At 45.2% G+C, this 12,672-nt stretch overlaps 2 protein-coding genes across 2 annotated transcripts; both read right to left on the reverse strand.

Annotated features, from left to right (window-relative positions):
* Window positions 1-636: 636 nt before the first annotated feature.
* PRR9 (proline rich 9) lies at window positions 637-1,740 on the reverse strand. Its single transcript, XM_065926710.1, has 2 exons — window positions 1,686-1,740; window positions 637-1,007 (listed from the first exon to the last, which is right to left on the reverse strand). Exon 2 carries the CDS (start codon window positions 985-987, stop codon window positions 637-639), a length of 351 nt encoding a protein of 116 aa, XP_065782782.1. The 5' UTR covers window positions 988-1,007; window positions 1,686-1,740.
* A 9,364-nt stretch (window positions 1,741-11,104) lies between these two features.
* Window positions 11,105-11,413, reverse strand: LELP1 (late cornified envelope like proline rich 1). The gene has a single exon (XM_065926715.1). It carries the CDS (start codon window positions 11,411-11,413, stop codon window positions 11,105-11,107), a length of 309 nt encoding a protein of 102 aa, XP_065782787.1.
* Between the last annotated feature and the right edge of the window lie 1,259 nt (window positions 11,414-12,672).

Consider the following 12,672-nt stretch of genomic DNA (forward strand, 5'->3'; position numbering starts at 1 on the left):
GTCAACAATGAAGCACAAAGATCAATCACCAGGACCCCAAACATCTAATCACATCTTTCCTTACTGGCTATTTGGAATCAGCCATTTACATTTCATTTAGTTTCATTTTTTAAAACACAGCCAATGTTCCAACATCTAATCACTTTCTGTCATTGTTTTGGGTTATAGATATAAAATTAACCCGTGTTTTAGTTTTGCAACACCACCAACTTCTTCTCCTCACTTATGGTGGTGGTGGTGATCAGTGCAAAGTCCATCAAAATTCAGTTTGTTTTGAGACTCAAGTGAGAGGTTGACATTCTGAAAGATGAATGGAGGCATCCTTCACTGTTACACACCCAGGGTAGGGTGAATTTTTGCCCCAAGGGAGCTGAACTGGGCTTCTGTGGTCTTCCTTGATAACCACATCATTCCGACAGCTAAGACCTTCTAATAGATTGTTGACAACAATGTGTATTCACAGAGGTTGAGGAAATACAGACAGAACTGTCTTCAGAGACACAGACCAAGTCCTGGAATACTGAGGAAGCCAGGAGGCGAGAGCAGGGTGCACGCAGCGGTACCCGTGAGAAAAGGTCACCGTGGTGTGGGCTGGGGTGGGATCATCTTCTGGACCCCCACATAGCATTATAGCAACTACTTCCCCTTGCCGGGGGGTAAGCACTTCTCCTGGATTTTCTGTGGGCAAACCTCCACACATTTTGTCTGAGATAACTCCTGGCATGGCTCCGTGCACTGAGATGGACATTGGTCTTGACACAGAGGGAGACATGGGTCTTGGCTTTGTTGTGGGCAATTGTCTTGGCTTAGTGCCTGACACTGAGGAACACACACCTCTTGAATTTTCGTTGGGCACTTCTCTTGGCAGGGGTCCTGGCATGGAGGGAGGCACACCTCCTCAGCCTTTGCCTGGCACTGCTCTTGGGTCTTTTGAAGACACGGAGGAGGTGCACATGGCTGTTTGCACTGCTGCTCATTGAAGGACATCCTAGGGTGACTGGCAGGACCTGAAACAAACATAAGCTTTGAAAATACATGCATTAACCATGAAAGACTGAAAATGAAGGTTTGAGAGAGGGGAATGGGGAATAAGTGATGATTAACCCTAAGAATTCATTTCTCTGCTGATTTTTATTCCTTTCTCTTTCTGTCCCTACTTCAGCCCATCTCCTAGTTGAGGATATTTTCATAGGTTTTGTCAATATCTATAGCCCCCCAACCCCCAAACTTCAGTCCGCCTGTAGATCTTTTCTTTCTATCCTATTTGACTAATCCTTTTGAAATTTAGTTGCAAGAGACTAGGTAGAATACACAGAATGGTTTGAGAGGCCCAAGAAATGGTGTGTGTGTGTGTGTGCATGCTCAGTTGTGTCTGACTCTTTGTGACCCCTATGGACTGTAGCCCGCCAGGCTCCTCTGTCCATAGGATTCTCCAGGCAAAGAATACTTGAGTGGGTTGCCATTTCATCCTCCAGTGGACCTTCCCCACCCAGGGGCTGAACCGATGATTCCTGCGTCTCCTGCATTGGCAGGCAGATTCTTTACTGAGCCTCCTGGAAAGCCCTAGGAAGTGGCAAACCACTTCAAAAAATCAATAGAAATTACAGTCCAGTGGAGGAAGAGAATAGTAGTCTCCCAGAGACAGAACAGAAAGGGAGAGAGAGGGCACAGATGTCCCCACTTACCTGATCGTCTACAAGCCTCAACAAAGTATGTGGATGGAGGAGCCCAGTCTGGTAGGGACTTTTATACAGTGCTTGGTCCAGCCTCCCGCAAGACCGACTGGCCACGTGGGCTGAGGTCTTAATTGTGGAGTCACCATAACGAGCTTCGTCTGAAATTGCCCCTGGTTTGAGTCATTGCTTGGGATGCCTGTTAATCAGCCTCTCTTTTGGCCTCTGGGTCCTCACCAGACCTCAGCAGGGAGGGGCTCCCGTCAGATCTCTCTCATTAGAGGCAACCACAAAAGAATGTTCATAAAACGTTATCTCAGCCTCAGAACTAGGACTGGGTCCCTTGTCTGCCCAAACTGGTTCAGGAGGTGGTGAGATAAGATCTGCCTTGCTCATCTCATCTTCAGCCATGTAAGAATTTATGCCTAAAGTCTGAAGTCTGTCTGGGTCAAGGGACATATGGCCCCTTTCAGTCACTTCCACTAGATCCTTCTTCAAAGTCACGCTCCTTTGGACACGAGGAAGATTGGGCCCAGACAGACAGACAACCTATAGCCTCCTGCAGAGAGTGATTTCTTGAAAGGAGATCTGGAGGGAAGTTGGAGTCATTTGTCACTCTTCGGTTGTAAAGTAGGGTGGAGGGGAAGAAAAAGAAGGGAGAAGGCAGATAATTTTCATCTTCTCAACCTTGATTTATGACATTTCTTTCTTTCTTTTTATTTTGATTTATGACATTTTTAAGAGTGGAGTTAGCTACTCAGAGTTTTCATAGTGACCATGAAAACAGGATGGACCAAGCAAGGCTGATCTGTCACCTTGCCATCTGGAAAAACTTTTCTTAGAACTCAGGTTAATAAAAATTAGAGGGATGAAAGGAAAAGTTTCAAAGCAAACACACCCAGTTTTCTCTACTTGTAAATCTCTGTTTGGGTTGTCACTTCCATCTTGTGTGCCTTCCTTTTCTGGGCCTTTTGAAATCCTAAGCATTTGTCAAGGCTCCACTCTAGTCTTCTGTCTTCCAAGGAACATTTCCTGGTTAATCTAGAAACACTTTTGTGTCTTTCTGAACTCTCGCAGTATCTTGTTTGTGCTATTTATATGACACTTACCATTGTTATTGGCTTCCCAGGTGATACTAGTGGTAAAGAACCCACCTGCCAACGCAGGAGACATAAGAGGCTCAGGTTCAATTCCTGGGTTGGGAAGATCCCCTGGAGAAGGAAATGACAACCCACTTCAGTATTCTTGCTTGGAGAATCCCTTGGACAGAGGAACCTGGCAGGCTGAAGCTGAAACTCCAAAACTTTGGCCACCTGAGGCAAAGAGCTGACTCATTGGAAAAGACCCTGATGCTGGGAAAGATTGAAGGCAGGAGAAGGGGATAACAAGGGATAAGTTGGTTGGATGGCATTACTGACTCAATGGACATAAGTTTGAGCAAACTCTGGGAGATGGTGAAGGACTGGGAAGCCTGGTGCGCTGCAGTTCATGGGGTCGCAAAGGGTTGGACATGATTGAAGTGACTTAGCATGCATTGTTATTTAGGAATTCCAGTTATTTGTGTACAAGATCTTATTTCTATCTTACGTTGTAGGTTCTTAGGTGGTGGGGGCTGTAAGACTGAGTAAATGAAAGAGAAACGATTATTGATGGAGTAAATGCATTACTTAAAGAAGGAAGAAGGTGAATGGGAGACAATGGGAGGCAGAGAAAGATTTCACTTAATGGAAAACGGGAAAACAATCATTGTACAAGAAGCCCTTCAATCACAACATGGTGACTTGTGCTTGTTTGCTAAAGTTGACCAATTTTTAGGGACTGTAAAGCTTGAAGAGATAGGTTTAGGTCATTTCCTAAAAAAGGCTAAAATCAGAAAAGCCTTCAAAGATTTACATAGTTTTTGGATGCTTGTTCCTGAAAAAGTTTTCAAAAGGTGAACTGGGGGAGACCAGGTGATGTTTTGGCCTTTAGGACTGGTACATGGAGAATTGATGTAGCACCAGCCTGGGCCCTTCAATGTCCTGGTGAGGGACAGATGCTGGAGTGGGGAGGGGACAGAGGCCAGCCAGGAGAGTGGTGCTGATATTCCTGTGAGGACATAATCTTCTAGGTTGGAGTGGGAGTCGGGTACAGGGGACCAGGAGAGGATTTGGAAGACCTATTGGAGTATCTGAAGAGATAGGTCATTTGGGGAATCCGGGAACTGGATGATCAGGTGTAGAATGGGGGGCTCTCTTCTTCCTTTCTCTTCTCTTCTTTTTTCACCTCCTCCTTCCATTTCTCCTTTCCCTCTTCATCTCCTTTATCTTTTCTGTGGAATTCTGTCTAAGATAGGGGTCCCTGGTCTGTGGCCCCTAGGAATCAGGCCACACAGCAGGAGGTGAGTGATGGGCTAGCGAAGCTTCATCTGCTGCCTGCCCCATTATTCGCATTATCACCTGAACCACACCCACCTAACCCATTCCCATCCGCGGAAAAATTGTCTTCCAAGAATCTGGTCCCTGGTGCCAAAATGTTGAGGGACTTTGGTCTAAGAGACAAAGCAACTCCTTGGGAGTCCTAGGAAGCAAGGAATTCTCTGTCATTGAGTTTATTCATTGATTCATTCATTCTTTCAGTTATTTGTGGCTTTGCTTTCAAGGGGCTCACAGTTTCATGGGAAAGATGGTCAGAGGTAAGCCCCCACATCCCAGAAGAAGGCCGCTACATTAGCCTTGAATGGAAGGCTCTGGAAGGCTCTAGAAGGCTTCCAGAGCAGGAGATGTCTGTGTCATGCTTTACTGGACAGTAGGAATTAACCAGGCAAGGAGGGTGGGCAGGGACATTCTAGGGAGCTTGGAGGAAGGTGTCTTCATTAGGAGCCCTTTGAGAGGAGAGGCTGAGGCTGATGCAGGAAAGGGATGGGTAAGAGATTAGGGGAGGAGGCCTGCTTGGTTGAGATCTCCAAGTTTTCTGCAGCAGGATGCCCCAGAAGACCTTGCTCATGCAGAATGAATTTCTGTGTCTTTGGCTGAGCTGAGGGAGAAGGAGACCAAATAGATGTGCAGAACAATGGAGAAACTTCTCAGGGAGGAGGGTGAAGGCAGTTAGGAGGAGCCCAGATTTCAACTCCTTGAAAAGGACTGACTCTGAGCCAATTACACTGAAGGGGGTCCAGTGCAATCACAAGGGTACTTCAATGCAAACAGGCAGAAGAGTCAGTGTCAGAGTGATGTGATGTGAGAAAGATTTGGCCATTGCAAGTTGTGTAGATGCTGAAGGAGACCCTAACCTAGGAATGTGGACAATCTCTAGATCTGAGATTCTCCCCTAGAGCTTCTAGAAAGACATGTAGAGTTGCTGGCATTTTGATTGTAGCCCAGAGAGACCTATGTCAGACTTACGACTTCTAGAACTGGATGATAATAAATTTTTGATGTTTTAAGCCACTAAAGTTGTGTTGATTTATTATAGCAGTAACAGAAAATTAGTATGCCTTCCCAGTGAGTGAGGCTCTTGGCCACTCTGCGGGAAGGAAGTCTCAAATGAAGAACTAAATTCCCAGCTTAATACTCCTTAATTTAAGCATATCAGCCAAAGACTCACTTTCAATAATGCATGTAGAAAGAATGGACTCAGGATCCCACTGACCTAGGCGTGACTCTGTTACATACAGTGTGTGTAATATTGGATACACTATTTAGCTTCTTAGAGCCTCAATTTCTTTTTGTTGAAAAGGGATAATGCTGTTTCACAGATTTCTTATAACAGATAAATTAGAAAACATATGCACCAACACTTACAAGCTACTTACAGAATTGTAGAGCAATCTGAATCTGTCCAGGACTCACCTCCTCCATGAAGCCTTCTTGATCCCTCCCAGTCCTTCTTGTCCTATTTCCTTTCTGAGTCCCCTCAGCACTTGGTCTTTGACTTGTACTTTTCTATGCATTGTGATGCAGTAGACAGACTGCTGCACAGAGACTCCAGAGACCTGGCTCTGTCCCCAACAAGATGTGAGATTTCATGCAAGTCCCTGGCCCTTTCTGGCTTCATGTCCATCATCTTTAAAATAGAAAGTTAGATTAGAAATCAGTCCAGTCCATTCCAATTCTGACATTCAGTGATACCATACATGTGATCATGACTGGTTAGCCTCATATCTACATGACTTTGAAGTGTGCATGTGTGTTGTGGGCTCTTCCTCCTTGACTGGGTTATAATCCACCCACAAGAAGACCCAGTCTTCTATCTTGTGCATGTGGCAGTGATCTAGCCAGGTGGCTGGGTGACCTTAGGTGACTTGTCTTTTTCTTGGTACAGAGATGGAATATTTGGGGTCTGAACCCTCAAAAATCAGCCTTAGTGGCCCAGTATTTGGGTCGAGGTTGGGACATCTTTGGGGAGATTGTCCCAGCCTACATCTTAAGATATGGTGACTAAGTAGCTTCTCTAATCATCCCTAGCCCTCCAGCGAGGCTGGGGACGATCTGATTCAATGCCACCTGAGATTTAAGATTTTAGATTTCTGTAACTGTCATTATTGGGAGCAAGGGTGTAATTAAATAGGGTCAGCAGAAGAGAGTCAGGTGTGTGCAGGACATTGCTTTCCCCCTTTCCCATCAAATAACTACCTCCTTTGTTCATATCATAAAAGTTCCCATAGGTCAGTGGCTCTGATAAAGCTGAATGGATTGCATCCCATTTCCTGGGGAGCAGGTGCCTCTGGATGCTTAAGGAGCTTGTGAATTCCCGGAGCTGAGTCCACCTCTCTCCTCACTTCGTTTCTTCCTGTGTCACCACGCAGGGAGTCTGACTCAGAGGTCATGGCGGGGGGTGCTCTGGATCACAGGCCATGGGCCTAGAGGGGACATGAGGGGCCACTGGATTCCACCTGCTTGTTTTAGCCAAGCACGTACTTTAAACAGGAGACAAGGAATCATTTATTGACTGCATTTTTTAAGATGAGGAAACTGAGGTGCAAAAGTGTGTAGGGCCAAAAAAAAAAAAAAAAGTGTTTAGGGTCTTGTTCAAGGCTGGGCTAGGGACCTGTCCATGTAAAAACATTTAAGAAACTACTGTATTGGGGATTCTTTATAACTTTAAGGAGGAAACAAAGACACAGACCAGTCAGTAGTTCTTAACAGTTTGGGAGTGATGAAGACATTCCCAGGTGGCTCAATGGTAAAGAATCCGCCTGCCAATGCAGGAGACACAGGAGACGCAGGTTCCATCCCTGGGTCAGGAAGATCCCCTGGAAAAGGAAATGGCAACCCACGCCAGTATTCTTCCCTGGAGAATTCTATGGACAGAGAATCCCATGGACTGGTGGGCTACAGTCCATGGGTCACAATGAATCAGACATGACTGAATGACTGAGCACTCACTGATGCATGAAGATGTATCTATATATACAAACCTTCACTTTCAGGGGGTTCATGACCTCTGGGTTAAAGACCACTAACACAGAAAATGGGGAGAAATAGTGTTTCCAATTTGTTTGGGCTTGATGTTGGTCTTCAGTCCTTTTCCCTTTGAGTCTGGGTTCTGGATTATCTTGGCTTAAAATAGAGTTAGAAATCCCGTACTCTTCCAACAACCAAGCCACTGTGACTTTGGGTACATTGTTTTCCTCTCTGGAATTTTGTTTCCTCACCTGGACACTGAGGGCCTGTTAAATGCCACATCCAACTCTCATATCCAGTGATGACAAAGTCCCCTTCTGACTCCTACCATGATTCGTGGTCTCCTGCGTCCCAGCTGGGGAATAGCTTTCAGGCTGAGCATCATTTCCTCCTAGCCTGGGAGAGAGCATGGAGTTCTCTAGGTGAGATATTTGAGGTTTCCTGCACCTGGAAGACAGCTGCAGCTAAAAATACCCCAGTATGCATTTTATGATCAGTTTGTATCTTAGAATCCCTATGTATTAATATCTGGCATTTGACTTTCTGTATTTACTGATCTGTTTGCTGACCATCAACAGCTGTGACATAGAAGCAGTTATGACTTGTCATCAATAAAGCCTCCCAGGGTGAGCCTGTGTGTGTCCCTGGCTGGAATATCAGGTCACATGGAAGCAGAATGATGAGAAAATAGTACAGGTTTGGTAACTGGTTACTTCCTGCCATCTCTCCAGTTCTATGTGTGTAGAGGTGGGGGATTAGTGAACATCATCTCTAAGGTTCCTTCCAGCTTCAAAGTAAGGGATCCTTGTATTCTGTACACACCCTTTCATAGCACTGGCTCTCCTTGCCTGTTGCCCCCAGCTGGCCTCATTGGAAGACTTAGAAGTGCTTTTCCAAGACTGACGGTACACTCCCTGGTTCTAGAGAAAACATGATACAAGGGAGCCTAGGGTAGAGTATCCTCTTTCTGCTCTCCTGACGGACCCTCAGATCTGCTTTCCCAGGGAAGGAGAAGGCTTGGTCCTGCCCCCTCACATTATCTGAGAGCCATCGGCCTGGCACTGCACAGATTCTCAGGGTGCCACTCTTCAGATGTTGCTTATTTACACAACCCTCTACCCTTTGGAGCAGGTGACTGCTGCTGAGACTGGGAGTAATTATGGCATTCTGCAGGGAGGTGGCACACTCATCATGTTCTAGCCATCTTCCTGCTTAATTTTCTTTGATCCAGTTTTTTTTTCCCCTCCCCCGCTGGGAAAGTAGCCATTAAGAGATGTCTATCTTTTGTTTCATTTACATAGAAGAAAAGAGAACTAAATTGGCAGATGGATGGTTTCATGTTCTCAGAGCTAGCCTCCATCCAGTCTGTGCCATGTCCTCAGGGTTCCCCTGAGGGGCAGCCATGGAGCCGCTGGGCTGTGGGACTGATCCTACGCCTTGGAGGCAGGCCCCAGAGCAGGGGTGTGTTCAGGAGAGGAGAGGTGGAGAAAGACGTTCATCCTTCTTTTCCTTTCTTTTTATTCATTTGAGCAAATGAGATGAGCTTGAGGGTCTCTGAGGCATTCATGATTATATCACTTTTTCCTATTGCAAAAGAAATAAAAGCCTATCAATAAGAAGGCAGAAAATAAAACTACTTCACTGGTTGCCCATAACTCCATTGTCCTAAAGTGACTAGAATGCTGACAAATTTCCTTCTATTATTATTATCATCATTGTTATAGAAATTTTGGATTAAACATAATTGTTTATGCCATACATTCCATTAATGTTTATATAATGTTTCATTAAATAACAAGTCCAAATTTATTTATCCAAATCTCTGTTAAATTGTCTCTAAGTCATGCTGTGATAATTTGCTTTATATAGACTTTTTTTTTTTTTCATTTTGGAATTATTTTTCTTTGCTTGGATTCCAAGACAAGAAACAATTGGGTCCAAGAGTTGAATCACTTTATGCTCTTGACACATATCATATTCCTCAAATTATTTTCTAAAAGAATTTAGTCTATTTACACTTTTACCAGTGGTGGCACAGTGTTTAAGATTGGGGTTCTAGGGTTTATTATTTAAAAATGATCATTATAAATTTTATGCATAATTTCATATTTATGTAGTTGCATAAGTTTAGATATGTAAATATGGTTTCTGCCTTGGAGTTATGCCTGCAAAGACCCATCATATACCCAGATTATTTGAATAGTTAACTAAAATTTCTTCTGGCGCTTTTATGTTTTGTCTTTTTGATGTGCTTATCTTCAAGATTTGTTTTGGTGAGAGCGAAAAGATTAACTTAATTTTTTAAATAAAAATTATTCTAGCATCAAAAAGTGGTCTTTAAATATGTGAATAAGAATGATACCTTATTGTTCTATTTTCCTTCTCTCTCCCTCCCTCTTTTCTTTTGGATTTCTAGTGGGTGGAGGAGTTTCCCACCTGTTATCAATAGTTGGACGTGCCTCCCTGCTCTGATTCCCTACATCAGACTTTCAGAGGTAGTCCAGGAGGAACCTCTCTGCTGGACTCTACAGTGTGGGTGCCAAGCTCCCATTCTTGCCAGGAGACCCTGAGACCCTCAAGGCTCTGTACGTCAGAGAAGACAACTAGTCGTTTTGACATCTGAAGAAATGAGGGGATTGTACCCTAAAGACTTTGTCTAGCTCTTGGGTCCTAAAAGTGCTTCTGCAACCAGCTGATTATATGACCTTGGCCTGGTGAGGGCCCCAGATGTCTTTTCTTGGGCACATTCTGAACTATCTGTACTTACTGTACTCTTTGCTGTCCTGAACCATTTTCCAGACTCAAAGGGATAGAAAGCTGTTTATGGGCCATGATTCCACAGGAAGTACCTCAGATTTGGCCTCTTTCATTACCTCTATGATAGCAGAGAGTCCTAAACCTACTTCTGCTCAGATGTTGTGAGCTGTGACGATGTTTTTGGAAAGAAGCAATCAGATTTCTTTCCTGGAAGTAACAGGAATGCCTCATACCATATCCATCAACAAGATGGGTTCTCCTGGTCAAAGACCGTGGAACTTGCAGGGGGCTGTAAGGGGTGAGGAGACCCATCCTGAAGAGGAGTGGAGACTGGAGGAGATGAGGGAAATTGAAATGGTAGCGGTGAGTCCACATTCCCAGGTCCTGAAATCCTGGTTCCTACAGTTCTCTCTTAAATGTTACATGCCCCCTCCTCATCCTAATATCCTTTCCAGCAATACAAACTGATAACTTCCCTTTTGTGAACTGAGCCACTTTGATGTGTACTCCCAGTAACAGTGTGCGTGCTAAGTCAGCTCAGTCATGTCTGACTCTTTGCGACCCTATGGACTGTAGCCTACCAGGCTCCTCTGTCCATGGGGATTCTGCAGGCAAGAATACTGTAATGGGCTGCCATGCCCTTCTCCAGGGGATCTTTCTGACCCTGGCATTGAACCCAGGTCTCCTGTATTGCAGGCAAATTCTTTACCGTCTGAGCCAGCAGGGAAGCCGGAGAGAAGCAGAGCTAGAGTTTAAACACACACAGCCTGTTTTCAGAATGTTCTGCCCCAGCATCATGCAGTGGGACTAAAAGCCATGGCAGACTTCTTTCCTTGACTTTCCTGGATCTTTCCCCAATGTCCACTCCTTTTCCCCCTTCACGCCCGCTTCCCGCCTTGTGCTCAGCATGTCTCCCGGGGATGCCGCTTCGATAGCCATGTTTATAGCTGTCTCAGGTGGTGCTCTAGCAGGGGCAAGTTTCCCGGGTGCACACCCCAGAAGATTCCACATCCCTCCATGCAGCAGGTGGGGTCAGACGCATGGCCATCTTCCAAGGTTGTTGAGTGTGGAGGGCCTGGGTCCTAGCCTCACCCCCAGGGGATTGCTTCTTACTGGTATAAAGCTGGAAGACAACAAACAAACCCCCAACTGCCAAGAAACCAGGAGAAGGAAGTCTTGCACAGCAGAGGAACACGTTTACTTGTCAGTTCATGGTTTCAGCTCTCAGCCCCTCGGTGGTGAACACGATGAGAAGGTGGAGGTAGCGGGCTGGGTGGCGCCCTTAGTGCCTCACTCTGGGGGTGGGCAGGGCGGTGGGCATTTAGGAGGACAGGGCTTGGCACACGGCTTAGGAGGGCAGGGCGGTGGGCATGGTGGAGGGCTCTTTGGGGGTGGGGGGCACGGTGGGGGACATGGGGGGCACGGGGGGCACTTTGGTGGTGGGCACTTTGGTGGCTGGCACTTTTCAGAGCACCGCTGCAGCAGCCTCTTTAAACAGCTGGGCTGGCATTTCGTTTCACACTTCTGTTCACACCCGGGATCACATTGCTTGGGCTCATTCTTGGGTTCACTAGGTTTATTTTTATCATCACTCGACATTCCTTCTTGATTCTCTGAGCCCTGTAAAGAAATACATGACAGGTTGTTTGTGGGACACCATATTGCAAGGTGGGAGGGGTCCTCCTGCTCCTCACACATCCTGCCCTTTCCCATCCTTATTCTTAAGAAAGCCTTTCCTGGGACATGTTCAGGCTCTAGGCCAAATTCTTATCTAAGGGTTGTCTTCTTGTCGTTGCAGTGCATTAGTGACAGTGTTTCTTGATCTCGTCACCCTTACTTTGCTTTCTCTGCATTTATCCTTGTCTCCATTCCATAGCCCCTAGAGCAGGAGTTCTTAACCTAGGGTCCTGGGACCCTGCCCAAACCCAACATAGGAACCATACTTAATCACATATTTGCCAGTGTAATTGGTATCTTCCATAACCCCACGTGTTTTATTTCATTCATTTAAAAACTAAACACTCTCCGACATAAATCACAGCAAGATCCTCTATGACCCACCTCCCAGAATATTGGAAATAAAAGCAAAAATAAACAAATGGGACCTAATGAAACTTAAAAGCTTTTGCACAACAAAGGAAACAATAAGCAAGGTGAAAAGATAGTCTTCAGAATGGGAGAAAATAATAGCAAATGAAGCAACAGACAAAGGATTAATCTCAAAGATATACAAGCAACTCCTGCGGCTCAATTCCAGAAAAATAAATGACCCAATCAAAAAATGGGCCAAAGATCTAAACAGACATTTCTCCAAAGAAGACATACAGATGGCTAACAAACACATGAAAAGATGCTCCACATCACTCATCATCAGAGAAATGCAAATCAAAACCTCAATGAGGTACCATTACACGCCAGTCAGAATGGCTGCTATCCAAAAGTCTACAAGCAATAAATGCTGGAGAGGGTGTGGAGAAAGGGAACCCTCTTACACTGTTGGTGGGAATGCAAACTAGTACAGCCACTATGGAGAACAGTGTGGAGATTCCTTAAAAAAAACTGGAAATAGAACTGCCATATGACCCCGCAATCCCACTTATGGGCCCACACACCGAGGAAACCAGAACTGAAAGAGACATGTGCACCCCAATGTTCATCGCAGCACTGTTTATAATAGCCAGGACATGGAAGCAACCTAGAATCCCATCAGAAGAATGGATAAGGAAGCTGTGGTACATGTACACCATGGAATATTACTCAGCATTAAAAAGAATACATTTGAATCAGTTCTAATGAGATGGATGAAACTGGAGCCCATTATACAGAGTGAAGTAAGCCAGAAAGATAAACACCAATAC

This window comes from Muntiacus reevesi, chromosome 1, assembly GCF_963930625.1.
Source record: "Muntiacus reevesi chromosome 1, mMunRee1.1, whole genome shotgun sequence".
In the NCBI taxonomy this organism is placed as follows: domain Eukaryota; kingdom Metazoa; phylum Chordata; class Mammalia; order Artiodactyla; family Cervidae; genus Muntiacus; species Muntiacus reevesi.